Source organism: Penaeus monodon, chromosome 9 (genome assembly GCF_015228065.2).
Source record: "Penaeus monodon isolate SGIC_2016 chromosome 9, NSTDA_Pmon_1, whole genome shotgun sequence".
NCBI classification, from domain to species: domain Eukaryota; kingdom Metazoa; phylum Arthropoda; class Malacostraca; order Decapoda; family Penaeidae; genus Penaeus; species Penaeus monodon.
The window spans coordinates 422,727-441,430 of record NC_051394.1 but is presented as its reverse complement, the minus strand read 5'-3'; the positions used below and the strand labels follow the sequence as shown (position 1 = coordinate 441,430).

The window sequence follows — 18,704 nt, the reverse complement described above, 5'->3', positions numbered from 1 at the left end:
TGAATTACAGGAATGGCAGTTAACCATTCTGCATGCTGTATGTCAGTAAAGCATGGTGTCACAGATTCAGCACTTCTAAGAGAAACACTTCTGGAAAAAATAGCCATCCTACCTTTATTTAATTTTTATTTATTGTAAAACTCCATAATCTCAGTTTTGGAATTCATCCTTTCCTTTATTGGTATGTCATATTCCTCTTCCTTGCACATTGTTTCTCTGAGGATATAATTACTGAGCAAATTCTTTGATAACAGGTGCTTGTGTATCTCAAAAAAAATTGTATTGTGTTCTTAGTGTGTGTGTTCCCCCCCCCCCTTTTTTTTTTAAGGCATTAAATATATTAGTTTGTGTGCATATTTAATACTAAAAAACAATCAGCGACTTCATGAGAATGCCCATGACAGTTTGCACTTAATTTTTATATGCCTCGACTACAAAGTCATTATTTGCAGTGGGTCCAGTGGAATTTGCTTGTCTAGCATCTCAAGAGAACAAAACAGAAATCTGAGAGATTTCGTAACCCATTATTCCCGGTTGTCAGAAATCCCTGAGAGCAATTAAGCTCTGGTGATATCTGGTAGTGGCCAGACAGTGGGCGCAGGAGTCTGCTGCGTTAGGCCGAACACCCCGCTCCATGCGCTCTGGCGTGTTGCCGCGTGTACAAGCTGAACCTGCCAACCATGCGGTTTGCTAAGACGCCCTATCACGTGACCCGGCAGTAACGGGTTAAAAGATCTTTAGGGCCTGTAACCTCTCTAGGCTGGTAGTTTGTTTAAGGTGGTAGGCCACTCATGGCTGGTTTGTCTAAAGGGTATTGACAGGTTCACACCAAGAGAAACTCTGATACCTAAGAGGTCTTCATTAGATTCCAAGGGATAAGCTGAGATAAGCTATTCATTTTGTTGTAGATATCAAGGATATGATTTTTTTTTTTTTTTCTTTGATCACAAGGTCTTGCCTGTTTCTTTCTCAATCTTCTGGATCCTCCCCTCCTTTTTATCCCTTTCCTTTGAGTCATTCCTTCATTTCCCCCATTTTTTCCCTCATTCTCTACTGCCTTGTCCTGTTCTCTCTTGGCCTCCTCAATCTCCTACTCCTGTTTCACCTGTTGTTACTCCTTCTCTATCTCCTACACATTTATGCCATCTCTCCTTCCCATTCCCTCCCATCTCTTCCCATCCCTTCTCTTTGCTTCACATTACTTTTCTTCTCTTCTCTTCTTCTGTCTCTCTCCCCTTTTGTCTTCCCCACTCTCCTCCCCGTCCCTTTCATCTCCTACCTTACCTTACCTTACCTAATCTAACCTAACCTAACCTTACTCTCCCCCCTCCCCTTCTCCTCTTTTTCCCCCTTCTTCCCCTCCTCTTCCCTGTTTTCTCATTTTATTTCCTTCCCGTCCCATCCCTTCCTTCCCCTCCCCTCCCCTCCCCTCCCTTCCCTTCCCTTCCCTTCCCTTCCCTTCCCTTCCCTTCCCTTCCCTTCCCTTCCCTTTCCTTTCCTCCCCTTTCCTTTCCTCTGCTTTCCTCCACTTCCCTTCCTTTCTCATCCTTTCCCATCCTTGCCCTCCCCTTCTATACCCTTCCCTTTTCTTCCCTTTCCCTTCCTTTCCTTCTCTCCTCTCTTCTCCTGCTTTCCCTTTTCTTTTTTCCCCATTTCCCATATCCTTTTCATTTTTCATTTCCCTTTCCCTTTCCCTTTCCCTCTCCCTTTCCCTTCCCTCTCCCTCTCCCTCTCCCTCTCCCTCTCCCTCTCCCTCTCCCTCTCCCTCTCCCTTTCCCTTTCCCTTTCCCTTTCCCCTTTCCCTTTCCCTCTCCCTTTCCCTTTCCCTTTCCCTTTCCCTTTCCCTTTCCCTTTCCCTTTCCCTCTCCCTTTCCCTTTCCCTTTCCCTCTCCTCTCCCTCTCCCTTTAATATATTTATTTAAAAGTTGAGTATGTGCAAGACATTTTGCATACTACTATTTTTATAATTGATTCCAGTTATTAGTGAAAATATCTATTTTTTTATTTATTTATTATGATCTATTTTTTATTAGTATTATTATTTTTTTTTTTGCAAAAGATATACAGCCTTTTTTTAGCTTTTTTTTAAGTGCATTATGAATAAGATAATTTGAGTTAATTTGAATAGTATCTCATTTTATCTTCACCTTGGCTCTGAATACTGCATTTACACACAATATATTTATCATTTTGTATTTGATATGATATTCCTTAGGTTGTATACAGAGTTCTTCCCTTTAGATAATTCTTATCATGTTAGCAGCACATGTAGAGTTTGAAAGATAAAGGTATTGCTCAAGAGGCTAATTTACACATTGATTAAAGGGACATCTTTGTTTCAAAGCAGAATATTAATGTAGGCTAAGTATAGTTAACCCTTTCCCGATGGGTAGTATTCATAGTGGCCCGGGCCTCGCTGCCGGGGGCTTATATCATCGCCCTAGCATGTGCGACCACTCATGCCAAATACCAGCATCCCATGCCGTTTCTGCGTAATACTACGAGGATATGTTGTATTTTCAGTTTTCATTATTTTCTAAAGTCTCTACTTGCCATACTTCCTGATAAATCGAGACTGAAGGGTATTTTTGTTGTTATATAGACTCCATAGTTGATCATTATTCAGTCTATAGTCTGAATAAAATAAGCAGTGTGCAGCATCATGGAGTTAAAATCGTCGGTTTGTTGCTTTTTTTTTTTCATAGGAAAAAGGAGTGTTAAAAATGACTTAATCACACTTTCAGTGGCAGAAAAATAATATTTTTTCATGATTGTAACAAAAAAAAACTCATGGCATGTCCATACATACACCATGGCATGTACATAGATGCCCCCGGCAGATAGTCCCGCCATACTAGACCCGTCGACAAAGGGTTAATGGATCTAAAGTGCAAAAGTGATTAAATCTTTCATGAGAAAGAAGATATTTCACATGAGACCAAACCACATATATTATGCATTATTATGATAATTAATACTGTGATGCTTTGTTTGTAAAAAAAAAATTGTATGTGAAGATGATGGCCAACATTGACTGGAGGGATTTGTTTATTCTTGTGCATACTGTTTGGTGATAAGTTGATTAATTTTCACTTCAGGTTTAAGGTTACTTTGTACTAAATGATCTAAGGATTTTTTCCAATTATGCTCAGAATATTGAATGTAATTAAATGGTTGGACATGGTAAATTTCATTCTTTTTTCTTCTGAAATATAGTTGAAGAGATGTATTTTAGATGAACAGTATTTGATTTAGAGTTGTAAATAGAATACTGTACCTGAGAATTCATGTTCTTGATGTTATGATGTGATCAGGTTGACAGACCTTTCCCATTTTATGTATTCATATATAGTTTATAGCTAATAATTTTGTTATATATTGTTTTGTGATCATAGAAGAAAATTTATGTGACCTGATTACATATTAAGAAACAAACAAACTTTAAGCAGTGGATTGGAGCAAAGATACCTTGTCATTTAATTTGTTAGATGGTATATGGAGAAGAGGGTCTCCATGGTGTTTCCTTTTAATGCTGTGTTCTGTGTCTTAGATATGAATAGAATATATTGTAGGAATATCTGGGTAGAGTGTATTAGGTTAATCTTGATATATTACTCAGGTGTTTTAATATACAAAATGTTGCATGTACGTCAGATCAGCATGAGGTCATTCATGTAGTGAAGTGTATAGTATTTTCTTATGTTTTAGATCTATTTGATTGATAAAAGAATGTTGTAATGTAAAAAATGTAATTGCTAATGGTGTTCTCTCTTTTGTGTTTACCATCTTCACCATAGATAGGACAAAGCGTTGCATGGCATTATATTTTGCATTTAAAAGTTGTAGATTTACACAGTGTTAACTTTGTTATTATCAGTGGACCTTTTATAGTACTTATGCTTGCACAGTACCAAGAAAAATGAACTAGACAATATAATATATATTTTTTTGAAATGGCTTTAAATATTTCCACTATACCATTCTGTGGGGGCCCATGTATGGCACCTACTTCAAAATATAACTGTTGAAAACTAACATAAAATAGATGACTGTAGAGTGAAAATGTGTCTTGATTCTCTTTACATGGTTTTGAGTTGTGAAGCAGGATATTTTTCATTCCATGTCAACAAATCAAGAAATATGCAGTCCATTGCTTTGTACTGTTAATTAACAGTAGCAACTGGCAGCAATCCAAACACTTCTCTGTCACATTCTCAGATATATTTGAGAACTATCAAGTTTAAGGGCAAATCTGTCAGTATAATTTATGAAGGGATTGATGTCACTTGTGTAAATTTGTGTTTATATATATAAAGATCATAAAGTGTTTAACCTCTTGCGGATGGATTAGAGGTAACATTGTAACAACCACAGACTGAGATTATAAGAAATTATATTACCTTAAAAACATAGTTGGTGTTAACCTATCAGTGCAGGGTATCAGAAATCTCTAAGAGTCATAAACTGGTGATTTCTGGCAATGTGCAGATGCTGGATGGGGGATTCTGCTACATGTAGCAGAACTTCCCACTCCATTTGCTCTAGTGCATTGCCGCGTGTGTAGCCATACCCCGCAGACCATGCAGTTTGTTATGACAGCTGTACATATTACCCATCTGAAAGGGGTTAAGACCAAAAATTAATATACTTATTATTTATATGGGGTTGGATAGGTTTAGCTGCATTATGTGTATTAATGATATCCGGAAGCTCCCCTTTTCAACAGGGCTGATAACTATCAGATCTTGTAATATAAAAAAATTGAAAACTTTTTTTCCATTTGTCACTTTCTGTATCTGTATCAGATCTGTTTAAGTGTGACTTTGTAGTGTGAGTGCATGTGTGCATGTGTCCATGTCTCTATGTATGTCAATATGTGTGTTTGTACTTATGCTTCTATTTGCGTGTATATGTTAAGAGTTAAAGTAACTAGGTAAGAGTAACTAGGTAATTAGGAACTGATTGGGCACATCTAGGTCACACATGAGACTCACCCTCACTATTGAGTGGATGGCATGATGCCAGATTGAGCTGGAGTTTCTTGTAAACCCCTTTTGGCAATTTATATCCCATCCAGAATATCCCTGCAAAATCCAAACCATGACATGAAACAACTCCTCACCCACATGCATGCAATATTACAAGACTCATCCAAGAGAGGTTAAAAGCACAGATATAAAGGTATATTATTCAAAGTTGATTCAGCAAGATATTGTAAAGTAGATAGTAACACAATATAACATTGTAAATGATCCTTCAGTCAACATTGATTATTTTTCTCTCTGTTCCTTCTAGCTGATAAAACTCCTGCAAGAGTTGTGTACGTTCCCTCCCATCTGTACCATATGTTGTTTGAGCTCTTCAAGAATGCCATGCGTGCAGTGATTGAGCATCATGGTACTGGTGCTGATGACTTCCCACCCTTGGAAGTGCTTTTGGTTATGGGCACAGAAGACCTTGTCATTAAGGTAATACTTGTATTCTTTTTTCTTATAGAATCCCACAAAAATTTATTCTATACTAGTTATTGCTATCATTATTGTTAACTCTTGGGGGCATTAAGGCTTGCTCCTTCATCAACCAACCTATCTAAATTTGATTTCTATGGTTTCCTGACCCCTGCCTCTCCTTTGACCACAGCTCTGACCACTGATACTGATACTCCATCCTCAATGTTTACTAACATTCTGAATCATCCACCCAGGTCATTTCTTAACCTTCAGAACACACCCCTTCCTTTCTCCCAACATCCTCCACTCCATTTCCTACTGCACAGTCTTCTTCATTGTCTACCCCCACCCCCCTTATTACTACTCTTCATCCCTATTGTCCTCCCCCCTGCAGTACTTCCTCACCCCACACCACCATCTTCCTACCACCCTCATCCTTCTAATGCTTTCACCTTTGTAAACTTTTTGGGTATTCTTTTTGGCCCAAGTGAGATAGATTCTTTTTGAGCCCTTTACTCTGACAATATTCTTCTCTTCCATTAATGTCTTCAAAAACAAGTATTCAAAGTTCCTTTTGCAGTCATTCCAATTGTTCACACCTTGTCACAGTTACCATTACGTCATGAAAAAGTTTGTGTTAACCTTTTAACCCATTATTGACGGGTCACGTGTAGACACGTCATAGAAAACGGGTCTCACGGACGGGCAAACTTGTACACGCGGCGACGCACCAGAGCGAGTGGAGCGGGACGTTCGGCTTAAGGCAGTGGACTCCCGCGCCCACTGTCGGGCCATTGCCACATCTCACTAGATTTTAATTGATTTCAGTGATTTCTTATGCCCGTGAATAAAAGGTTAATGACGGGCATAAGAACTCACTGAAATCAATTAAAATCTAGTGAGATGTGGCAACGGCCCGACAGTGGGCGCGGGAGTCCGCTGCCTTAAGTCGAATGTCCCGATCCACTCGCTCTGGCGCGTCGCCGCACGTACAAGTTTGCCCGTCCGTGAGACTCGTTTTCTATGACATGTCTACACGTGACCTGTCAATAACGGGTTAAGGGGCTGTCATGTGAAAATCTGGCTATAGGCTGGGTGACACAAACTTGCTGTTGTAAGCATTTCAGCTGAAGGCTGGGGTGATGGAAGACTTGCCAAAAGTGGACTAACCTACTGAGAAGTTAATTTAATCATTTGGCAATTTTGCATTATTCCCATCGATGTATGAGTATGGAACATAATGCGTGTGAACGGTGACTGGAAGAGCGCCGTCTCCATAGAGGACACCATATCTATGCTCAGCATCATATTCCTGGTGCCATGAGTGGTGTCGCAGGTTTTATTACAAAAAATTTAATATTATGTATAAATATAAAAAATTACACAAGTAACAAAATGTTACATAGTTTTATTTTTCTTGCACTGAGTCGTAGACTACCATGAGAGAGGATATGGAGTCTGTGCAAAGGAAAAAAACTGACTATCTGGATAACGCATACCAAATGGCAGATATGTACATCGGAAAATGGCCAAAAAGCTAAAAATGCTTATGCATAAAAAGAATAAATAACTTTGCAAATAGGAGGCATAGAGTCCTCTCACTACATACGTTCTCGTGCACCTGGCCTACAAGCTGCCACCGGGTAGAGCAGCAGCTCATGTAAGCCTAATGCCCAGATTTTTCGTGATTTGATTGCTGTGACAAAACTGGATCCAGTGGGTTAATACTTGTACTGGAACTGTTTCCGTCTCCTTGACTGATTATCCTGTCTACAGGAAGGGCTGGTAAGACTGTAAAAATTTTCTGCTCGCCTGCCTTGTTGACTATGGTGCAGTGGCAGTACAGTGCTACACTATTACTCCCAGAGTCCCATAGTTCTGTAGACATGGGCTCCCCCATGAAGGTTATATTGGTGGATTGTCCTGCCCTGTCTGATTATATTGACCCCTTCCCCATCAATGTCAGAAGTGTTGGCATTTTGGCCACCCAGCCAAACACTGTTGCTCCATAGCCCACTGCCCTTCATTTGCCCAACCTGGTCATGACTGTTCAATTGCTCTGCTCAGTCACACAAGTGTACCAATTGTGCTAGCTCCCATAATGTAGTTTAGAGGAACTGCCCTCCTGCAAGCTCGAAAATGAAATATCAGTTCTCGGTTACAAACTAGGTTGCACTGCTTGTGAGGCTAGACAAGAAGCATGCTGACAAGATTTTTCTCTCTCTACCTGTTCCAAAACTGTCTTTTGCTCTGCTCTGCTCCCATCTTCTTAAGAGCTCTCAGCATCTCCCCAAATATCTTTTGCCTTTATCCACAACCATCCTACCTCTACTCCCTCTCTCCTGTAGTCAAATTCCTTTTCCAGTCTAAACTCAGATACTCCTATTGCTACCACTTCCCTGATACCTCTCCCTTCTCTTCATTTAACCTGTCACACCAGGCAATTTAAATGTTCCACCCCATCGTCTTCCACATTCTCACCTATACCCACCTCTTCCTCTGCTCCTTGGACATCTATCCCCTCTTCTCCTCCTCACAAGAAAACCTTTGTTTCTCAGTCCTCCCCACCCGTGTCCCCTCCAGAAACTCTTGAAGACATCCGTAACTTCCTAAATATAACTCAAGCAAATGCTCAGCTCCCTCATTCACACTCCAATCCCTCTCTTCCTATACCCTCTACATTGAAAGTATTTGGCGATATCCACCCTTCTCCTCCACAAGTTCCCCCTATTCCTCAACCACCACTCTCTCCCAAAACACCCCATCCTTTTCTTTTCCATAATTCATCCTTTTCTAATCCATAATGCACCATAATTCTCTCTTCTTTCCCCAATATCCTTACCACTCCCACCTGGATACTCATGTGATTTCCTTGTGTTGGAACAGTTTTCTTCTCTGGATTCTTCCCTTCCTCACATTCTTCCTGATACTTGACCACATTTCCCTGTTCCCTTATCTTATTGCCCATATTCTTCTACTTCTCCAACACCCATTTCTACCCATAATACCTGTTGATTGCTTGATAATGCCTCCTTTTCCAGTTTTCCATATACAGTGTTCTCTTCTTTCCTCAGACACAGTACTCTTTTCGCTACCTTATTATCTTATAGCGCTCTATAACCTTTAACATCTAACACGTTTTAACCTAATTGTTAACTTATTTTTATTTTTTTTGCCACAGTACTTTACCAGTGCTATATAACCTTTGATGTCTAGCACATTTTTTTGTTTCATCCATTAACCATTAACCAATAATAATAATGATAATGATAATGATCTTAATGATAATAATAATAATGATAATAATAATAGTAATGATGATAATAGTGATAATAGTAATGATAATAATGATAATGATAATAATAATGATAATATTATTGATATTAGAATATTGATAATGATAGTAATGATAATAATAATGATAATAATGGTGATGATGATAATGATTGTGATTATTATTATTATTATTATTATTATTATAATATTGATATAAATATTAATATTATTATTTTTTATTATATTATAATATTAAGTAGATATATTTATTATTATTATTATCATTATCATTATCATTGTTATTTTTATTTTTATTATTTTGCTACTAATAATAATGATGATGATGATGATATTGTAATAATAATAATATTATTATTTTTTTTTATTATTATTATTATTATTATTATTATCATCATCATCATCATCATCATCATCATTCATCATCATCATCATCATCATCATCATCACATCATCATTATCATCATATCATCATTATACATCATATATCATCTATTATCATCATCATCACATCATTCTTATATCATCATCATTATCATTATCATTTATCATCATCATCATCATCATTATCATCATCATCATCATATCATCATATCACTTATCATTTATTCATATTACATCAATATCATCATTATCATCATCATATATCATCATATCATCATCATTATCATCATCATTATCATCATCATTATCACCATCATTATTATTATTATTATTATTATTATTATTATTATTCTACTTCCAGTTGTCAGACCAGGGTGGTGGCATTCCTCGCAGTGTTATGGATCTCCTCTTCAATTACATGTATTCTACGGCTCCTCAGCCAGCTGTGTCTGGGCTAGACACGCCTCCCCTTGCTGGCTATGGCTATGGTCTTCCTCTCTCAAGATTATATGCCCGGTATTTCCACGGGGACCTCATGCTAACCTCTTTTGAAGGTTTTGGTACAGATGCTGTCATCTACCTCAAGGTATGCAATATGTGATATTTTCTGGTCCCTCAAGACATGGTGTGAAGATGGTAGTGATCAGGTATGATCCCAGTTTAAATTAATAGTTGAGTTAACTTTCTGCAACTATAGCAATTGCATGGCATGCCCCAGCACCAGGCAAGACAGGAATACGAGAAATTCACCCTGGCAACCACTCTACAGTACCTCTTGTTGGCTCCTTTGTGCGAGATAAAGGAAGTGTATTTCTCTCATCTGCATTGTAGCTGTTCAATCTGTGTTGTAGTTGCTCTGCTTTGTCCTTGTCTGCTGTGGGAGTCATGGGATTATTCCCTCTTTGGCTATCTTTTGTGTTATTATTTCCTGGTTTAACTTAGTCTTAAAATCAATCAGATTCAAATTACTTACTTAAATTGAGATTTAAAGCAAGTGGTTAAAGAAAAGTCTTTGATTGAAAATATAATATGGAAAATCAAATTAAACAAAGAATACAATTTCTACTGGTTATCTAATTCTTTGAGCAAAACAAAACATTTAAACCCTACAATCTGAGTGACATGACCATGTCATGAAAAATTTGTCTTGAGGAGCAGGTGATGTGAACTTGCCATCATGAGTATATAGACATTATATAGACACTGGATAATGGGAAAAAACTGAAAATGCTTGTGCTGAAAAGGGAAGACATGGAGTTTTATCATGTCTGTATTTTAGGCCACGTTTGGACATCGTAGCACCTGGATTCATTACTTATATTGATTTTGACTGATGTTATGATTATTATGTTCTCAAAGTAATGTATTTAACCCTAGCATGCACGACCACTCATGCCAAATACCAGCATCCCATGCCGTTTCTTCATAATACTACGAAGATATGTTGTATTTTCGGTTTTCATAATTTTCTAAAGTCTCTACTTGCCATACTTCCTGATGAATCGAGACTGAAGGATATTTTTGTTATTATATAGACTCCATAGTTGATCATTATTCAGTCTATAGTTTGAATAAAATAAGCAGTGTGCGGCATCATGGAGTTGAAATTGTAGGTTTGTTGCTCTTCTTCTTTCTTTCTTTCTTTCTTTCTTTCTTTCTTTCTTTCTTTCTTTCTTTTTTTTCTTTCTTTTTTTTGCATAGTAAAAATGAGAAAGTGTTAAAAACGACTTAATCACACTTTCAGTGGCAGAAAAATAATATTTTACCATGAGTGTAAAAAAAACAAAAAAAACATGGCATGTCCATACACACACCATGGCATGTACATACATGCCCCTGGCAGATAGTCCAGCCATGCCATGGCATGTGCATGCATGCCACCTGGCGGCAAAAGGTTAATATAAATGGTATATTCACAAGTAAAAGGGAATTTTTGTTTTTCTTTTAATATGTGATTTAGAATTTTAAAAGTTATCTTATAATCTTTTTAATTAAAAGATCAACAGCCTTTCTCTCCCAGTCTGCCCACCCTCTCACCATTCCTTCTCTTTTGGCTCATTAGGAAAGGGAGGAAGGATTGGGTGTGTTTCTCTTGCATGTGCTCTTTGTGTTTTGTTGGCTCCTCCTATTCCTATCTTGTTCATTTTGCTCTAGATAGGCTGGCTGTGCTCACTGTAGTGACTGGTTGGCAGGTGGAGCCATTTAGTCATTGTGTACCATTTTATATGGTAGGGAGGCACCTGTCTCTTTGTTACTTTTGTGGTTCCTGCCTAGTTGAGTCTGATTGTAGTTTACTGGGATGTCTTCTCTGCTCTAGTCTGGCAATTAGGAATGCTCTTGTTTCATGACCTTCTCTGTCTTGTTTCTGGAGTGAGTAGTGTATTCTTCCACCTTACAGAGTCCTGTCTCCTATGCATTTTGCTTGTGGCCTAGCCTTATCTGAGTTGGGGGTTGACTAATACACTACATCCTTGCTCTCACATCTGCTCCTGCCTCCCCTTAACCCACAACAGCAGAGCTGATGGGTGGAGAGTGGTTGCCAGGTGGATTTTCCCCCTTACTCTTCTCTGGTTTTGGATGTAATGTTTAGTTGCTGTGATTAATTGCACTGGACCTTCTCACACAGCTAATTTAACCCCACAGTTTCCCTTGGATACCTAATGCCTCCCTGGCTATTGTTGCTGTTTTAGTTAGACTGATAAACCACTGTGAATGCACACTAAGCATCTTAAGAAATCCATTATTAGATTTTCAGATGTGGACCTATTTTAGAAAATTATATTTGATGACTGATATTATTCATTTGAAAACTGTTTGGATTCTGATATTAAAAATGAATGTGTAGAATGATAATATTCTTTTTCTTCATTTGCTGCAAATCACATTTTTCTGTTTGATACCCAAAAAGAAGACAGTTTAATGCATTTATAAAGGAAAGCTATGATATTAACATGAATCTAAGTTAGTCTTGAACAATGACTTTTTTGTCCCTTTCAGGTTTCATTCACTTACCAATTCTGTCATTGCTGAGTGGACAACATAGTCATGTTGTACTTCTGGGCTAATTATTTTATAACAAATAGGGAGATTGTTTCCCATTCAAAAAATTGATTTAGTGTCTCTCTGGGCTGGTGTCAAGATACTGTAGTGACTATGCTAAAAGCATAATTGGTATTTTCCAACTGAGTTGAGTCATCGTTGTTAAATTAAACAACGGCCCACCAGAACGAAAAACAGCAGAACAATCCCCAACCATCAATTGCCGTAATTACCCCAACCCCTAAGTTCTTATGCACACGATGCACTGGCTCACTGATCTCAGACTTCTCAAAACTGCTGAAGAAAACGGACACTTGCTACAACTTTCTGAAAAAATTAGTATCTGGTAAAAATTTTCGGTTCACAGTGTTTGCTACACATTAAAGATTGATAACATCTACAGTTATCATATGTAAATATCTTAATCTCTTGGCGGATATTGTGGTGTTAAGAAATGAAGTGATGTGAAAAGTGTAGTCTTAATCATGTGTTTTTGCAAAAGAATAAGGCCGTGTTATATTGCGCCTGTTGATGGCGAAACCAAAACTTGGCTGGAATGGCAATCTTTTTAGTGCTTTATTCTGTGGACGTTTTTTGTGCATTGAATACCTCATGCACTCGATTCTCAGCCTCATATGGTTAGTCGGCATATGTGTAGTAGTGAAAATGGCATGCTATACGATACCGTTTTCTTTCAAAGCCAGATGGTTTATTGCATGCCCTTACTTACGTAACAGGCCCATGATCATTTCTGCATTTCATGCAGTTCGTTAGCACACATGCAGTAGTGAAACTGGCATGCTGTATGATACTGTTTTCTTCCAAGGCGTGCCCTTGCTTATGTAACAGTACCATGACCACTTTCTGCCTGCAAGAGACATGGTTTCTCTTTTTATACTAATTTAAGTACCCATAATCTCTCTGAAAAAGAAAGACTTCAGTCTTATAGGGAGTGATTTTTATTTTATTTATTTCTTTTTTTTCTTTTTTGAGTTTGGTGCCAGAGCTGAAAGAACACGGCAGTTTGACTGCTACAAAGTAGTTCTAGCTACATGGTTTCAGAAGGTCATGTGCATAATATACTGCTTAATAAAAATGCATAGAAAATATTCAAACTCCAGGTTGCCAGAGCTCTATTTTTGTAAGATTCTGTGGACTATGGTTTTTGTTTATTGTACTTCGAGCTTTATGATAGTTGTGGACTTGCCTGTCAGCACTTTGGCTAATGCAAATAGTAATAAAAAAAATAAAAAAATTATATTATTATTATTATTATTATTATTATTATTATTATTATTATTATTATTATTATTATTATTCATTAAATAATATATGCACACATACAACACATTTTTCTCCCTGGAAAATAAATATATAATTATATAAAAGGGAAGATATGGAAATTTCAATTTTTATAAAGAATGCTTATCTGTTTTTATAGATGATGTCTACTTCAGATACTAAAACAATTGCTCCTGAGAGCAAGTCTGCTTTAGTCTGCAGTGTTAGATCCTGCAGGGAAAAGGTCAGATCTGTAGTGCACGATCATTGCCCTAAACATAACCCCTGTGCTTCTTCAAGCTACTTTGATCCTCATCAGTGTTCAACTTGCCAAAAATTGTTGCAGTGAGTAGAAATGCAACCTCCAGATGATCCACCATCGAAAGAATGAAGCTAATCAAGAAACAGTATGTAACAGCAGCTAGGAAGACAAGAGAGTCTGGATCTGTTCTTCCTTGGGCTTCTTCAGAACTTTACAAGCTTTTCATGGCTTCAGCCTCGCGTGGCCAAAAAGGTGTCACGCTTTCCTTGGAATCTTCTGTTTCTGCTTCACCAGTTCCAGTTCAGTCCCAAGCTTCTTGCAAACTGCCTAAAAAGGCTCATCATGGAAAGCAGTCATCTCGTGACAAAAAGCAAACAAGATTGAGTTACTAACTGAAATGATTGAACTTTCACCTAAATTGCATGAAAGTCCAAAGCATTCATCCTGTCACTCTTTTCCAAAATCATCACAGAGATCGTTTTCAATTGCATGAAGTCCCTTCTCATCAACAAGTGAAAAGTCTTTGACTGATCATTCCTGTATTACTCAGCTCTTCAGAAAAGAATAATTCTATCTTCTCTTTCACAACCAGAGAGGCATGATGATAGAGGTCAGTATCTTAAATCTGAATATAGCTGAATATATCAGATATCTTATAACAACAAGAATTTGACCTCTCCTTTGGAAAAACATGATACAATACTAGAAATTAGCCATGTTGCAGAAGAGCCCCTTTGACATCCAAGTGGAGGTTGGATGAAAATTCCAGCAACTACAGCAAAATAATGCTGGAGAATTAGTCATTTATAATTGAATATTTAGAGAAGGTCAGGAAGATCTCATTATTATTGAGTATATGGAAGTCAGAGCCTTCAAGAACTTGGGAAAGAAATGTGTTTTATGGTGACCAAAGAAAGTATTGCCAAAAGTTTCATCTGTTCAGTGTGCTTCAGCTGCAACTGACATTGCACAAGCATTGTCAGCCATTGCTTCAATTGTAGCACCACCAACTGAATCTCCATTAGTCTGTTTCAAGTCAGCCTGGCCTCGCCACACAGTACTTCACATTCTGACTCCTCATATATCACCTTTAATACCTGTGGAAGAAAGTCATGGCAAATAATGTCAATACTTGCTAAACTTCTATTACTGTCAGCAAAGGCAACTTACCAGAATCCTGGATTTGATTCTGGGTTGATTCTTAAGAATGCATCAGAAGTAATGTCCAATCTTGCAACTTTAAGTATTCCACTAGTATAGTCACATCTACATGAAAGCACGATACCTAGGAATCTGATGAAAATTAAATCAGATCTCTTGAGTAAGACACCTTTTCATCAACTACCTTGTGGAAATGAATAGCTAGTTCGATCTCTGATTAAAGAGATACCATAACCTGTAAAAATTAAGATTCCAAACCACTTTTTCCAATTCTCACATCATGCAACACCAACTTCTAAAGTTAAGTTAACCCAATGCTGTTGGGAAAAGGCTGTGCTCATTTTTAATTTTTTTTGTGAAATGTCTCTGCACATAGATGGCTCTGCTAATGCTTAACCACAAAGGAGTTAATTAGTAGACCTGGTGACCTTACCTGATTTCACCTTTCCTTGAATTGGCAGGATTTTTTTTTTTTTTTTTTTTTTTACCAATGCTATGAATATTGATAGTGTTATTTTTATGATAGACATTATAATTACTGTAATGTTATAAATATCAGTAACAACAAAATATGATAACTTAAAATATTTTCGTAGATCAAGGAAAAGGGTAAATGGATGAAACCTACAGTACTTGTAATTGGCTCATTGGTGACTTTGTACAAGTTTAGCCATCTATGTGTAAAAACAATTAATAAAATAAACTCAGTGGGCATGGCATGTATGTATATGCCATGCCTGGCGGCATTTAGCTAAGAAGGTCTAATTCTCCTAAGTGCTCCTTGACTTCACAGGGACGTCATCAATCCAATTATACAACAGGATCTTCCCATAAATTTATAGATCACTCTGAAAGTCTGGAAGGTGCAGCTTCTAAATCAACAGCTTTGTTTTTAAAATGATAGAATACATGGAAGTGAGAAAATATTGCCAAGGCAGTTCCCAGTTTTGATGAACTGAGGTCCTCAAGCCAGTGTGTGTATGTGTGTAAGCATGTGTGTAAGGGCTAGGGGTTTGGAGTAATGGGCAATTACAGCAATTGATAGTTAGGGATCATTCTTCTGTTTTTCGCTCAGGTGAGCCATTGTTTATTTTAACAACAAGGCTCACCTCAGTTGGGAAGTACCGATTATGCTTTTAACGCAGTTACTACAGCATCTTGACACCAGACCTCCAATACAGTAAAAGAAATTTTTCCATCTCAAATGTCTTATGTTTCCTTATACGTACCTACAGTATGTCCTGTTTCACCATTTGACTTGTGGTTACTTTTGATGGTTTAATTTTCTTCTTTCCTTCTTCACCAGGCCATCTCCAGTGAAGCTAATGAGCTTCTTCCTGTCTACAATAAAACTTGTCAGAGGCAGTATTCCACACCAATTCAGACACACGACTGGTCTTCACAGGTGCATTCAGCAATGTTCATAAGACCTTTCAGCACAAATGTTCTCCAGAGACTGCAACAGGGGCATAACTTCTCAACAAGCAGTAAATGCACAGCGACTAAGTGATTCTGATGGTATATTGGAAAATAGAAGTTTGACTTGCAGTGTAGTTGGTAATAATGTGAGCTGAGCTGTTCTGTTTATAGTTTGTATGTTTCCTGAGGCTCAATACAGATATGTATTTTTATTCTGAATTATATGTCTGATAGAGTGCAAGTTAGATTATAAAATTCTTATGACAGGAGTTCTTGAATATCCTGTTGATGTAGAGCTTATAAGTTGCGGCATATTAGATATTTTTTTCATGATATAGTTTTGTTTTATCATTGTAACTTTGGTTTCTATATACAGTTTGTGTATAAAAAGGTAATCTTTCTAACTATCCGTTTCAACATTTTAAGGCATAATGCTGGTTAGGTATTTTAAAGATAATAGGTGTTTTTGACATACCTTTTTAAAATTATTTGCACAAGTGGAAATATATTATGTTAGGCACTTGATTAATCAAGTATCCTGTGTACATACTGCCATCAAGACAAATATCTATTTTATTTCTTTTTTGCATAATTTTAGGCGTAATTGTATATCCAGATAACATTCATGTTTCACAGGAAGTAGCAGTTTTGCTGGCAGTTAATGCATGCATGTGAAAAGGAGGTGTGATAATTGCTGGTTACTCTGGATAGTGCTTACATCCATAACCCGAGTGCTTCCCTTCACCTTTTCAATCCAGTTTCTTCATGGGTACCTGGCAACTGAACTAGGGTGTAAATGGGGAATTATAATAATGTTGTTAACTCTCAAACATAGTTATCCTACTATGCTGGAGAATTACATAAGAGTGGACCATCATACACTTCATCAATTTTAAGTGATAGAACTGTGTTATGTAAACTGCTGAATGTATCAGGCATCAGTCTATTGTTATAGTATGACATTGAAAGTTTTTAAATTGGCCTCCCTATGATAATTAAGTACAAGTATTTTTGTGTAATAGATCTGAAAACATTATTAGCAGTCAATATTTATGAACCTGTTTCTTTCATTTATTTACTTGAGAAAAGATTTGTTGTGAGCATGATTTGATATTTGAATTGTGTCATTTAAGGTTAAAGACATATTCATTCACTCATTCATCATTTAATTACATGGTTTTTACAAAGTGAAACACACAAGCAAGACAAGCTAGTTAGTTAACATTATATATAAAAAATATAGTACATTCTACATTCATTGAACACACATAGTTTGGAAAGATTATATCATCAGCATTTTTTTTACGCATTTGATTTGTGAAATGTTATAAGTAATATGTGCTATGGAGCTTTATAAAGTGATTTGTCTTGTTATTAGGAATACATAATAATAATTTTTTCTTATTCAGTATTGCCAAACCCTGATTTTATGATACCTTTACTTCCAACAGAAAATAGCCCATAGCATAATCGATTTGATATTGTGCATTTACTTACAAGAGTTAAAGACAAGTGTACAGTTTAGCTATTTTAGTTCAGCTTTTGAAGGACAATGAAATTATTTGGAATCCTTTAATTTTTTATTTTTTTTATTAATAATAGAATCCAGTTTATTTATTGTACATATTCTTTGCCATGTTTGGATTGAAGATTTTATTTATTTATTTATTTTTTGGAGGTGGAAATGAGTGAGGATTTAAGTGCTGAGAGATATTCAGCATTAACTGAATGTTAATTTCGTGTTATACTTTTCATGTTGCAGGAAATGTAAAACTTTCAGTGTTCAGAGCAGGTTCCTGTGTGGACAAGTAACCAATGCAAGTTCTAGTTACTTATTTATTAAATATTTTATTAATTTCTATAAGGCACAACTTTCTAGCAGATAACTATTTTTGTATTTGCTGCATCAGAATAAGTGATTTACATTTTCATTTTTGCCTAGTCATTTTCAGTTTTTAGGTATAGTTATATTCATTTTAGTACCTAGGTGTCTGGTACCACTATTTTTCTAGTGTTAGATCATGCAACTGTGATTTAATTAGGATGGATATATCCTTAGATATTAGTTTATTCCCAGTGTCTATATTTTGCAGCTCCTGTCATATCCTGGTATCAAGTAGTTTAGCACCAATTAAAACAAGACATTGATGCAGTGCTTGCAACTGTTTTATGAGAGTGATAGTCACTTCAATAATACTAGTAGTGGAAATTTCTAGCTCACTGTTGTATTATGAAGATTATTAACAATATGCTTTGAATGCTTCCCTCACCAGTGCTAGTATTATGTGGGCTTTGTCAGCAAGGTGTATTTCAGTTTGGTCAGCAATATATACACAGCTTTTATATTCAACACCACATCCTAAGTAACAATTCAGTTAGTGTTGTGATTAATGGTAATTGTATTATTTAGCTGC

The 18,704-nt window shown here is 36.7% G+C and overlaps 1 protein-coding gene across 1 annotated transcript in view; it reads left to right on the top strand.

Annotated features, from left to right (window-relative positions):
- Nucleotides 1-18,704, top strand: part of LOC119577276 (pyruvate dehydrogenase (acetyl-transferring) kinase, mitochondrial-like) — a 49,328-nt gene that overhangs the window by 29,797 nt on the left and 827 nt on the right. Inside the window, 3 exon segments of the mRNA XM_037925021.1 lie at nt 5,296-5,468; nt 9,490-9,714; nt 16,178-18,704. The exon segment at nt 16,178-18,704 is cut by the window's right edge and continues 827 nt beyond it. Coding sequence (XP_037780949.1) covers nt 5,296-5,468; nt 9,490-9,714; nt 16,178-16,381 — 602 coding nt within the window. The 3' untranslated portion in view covers nt 16,382-18,704.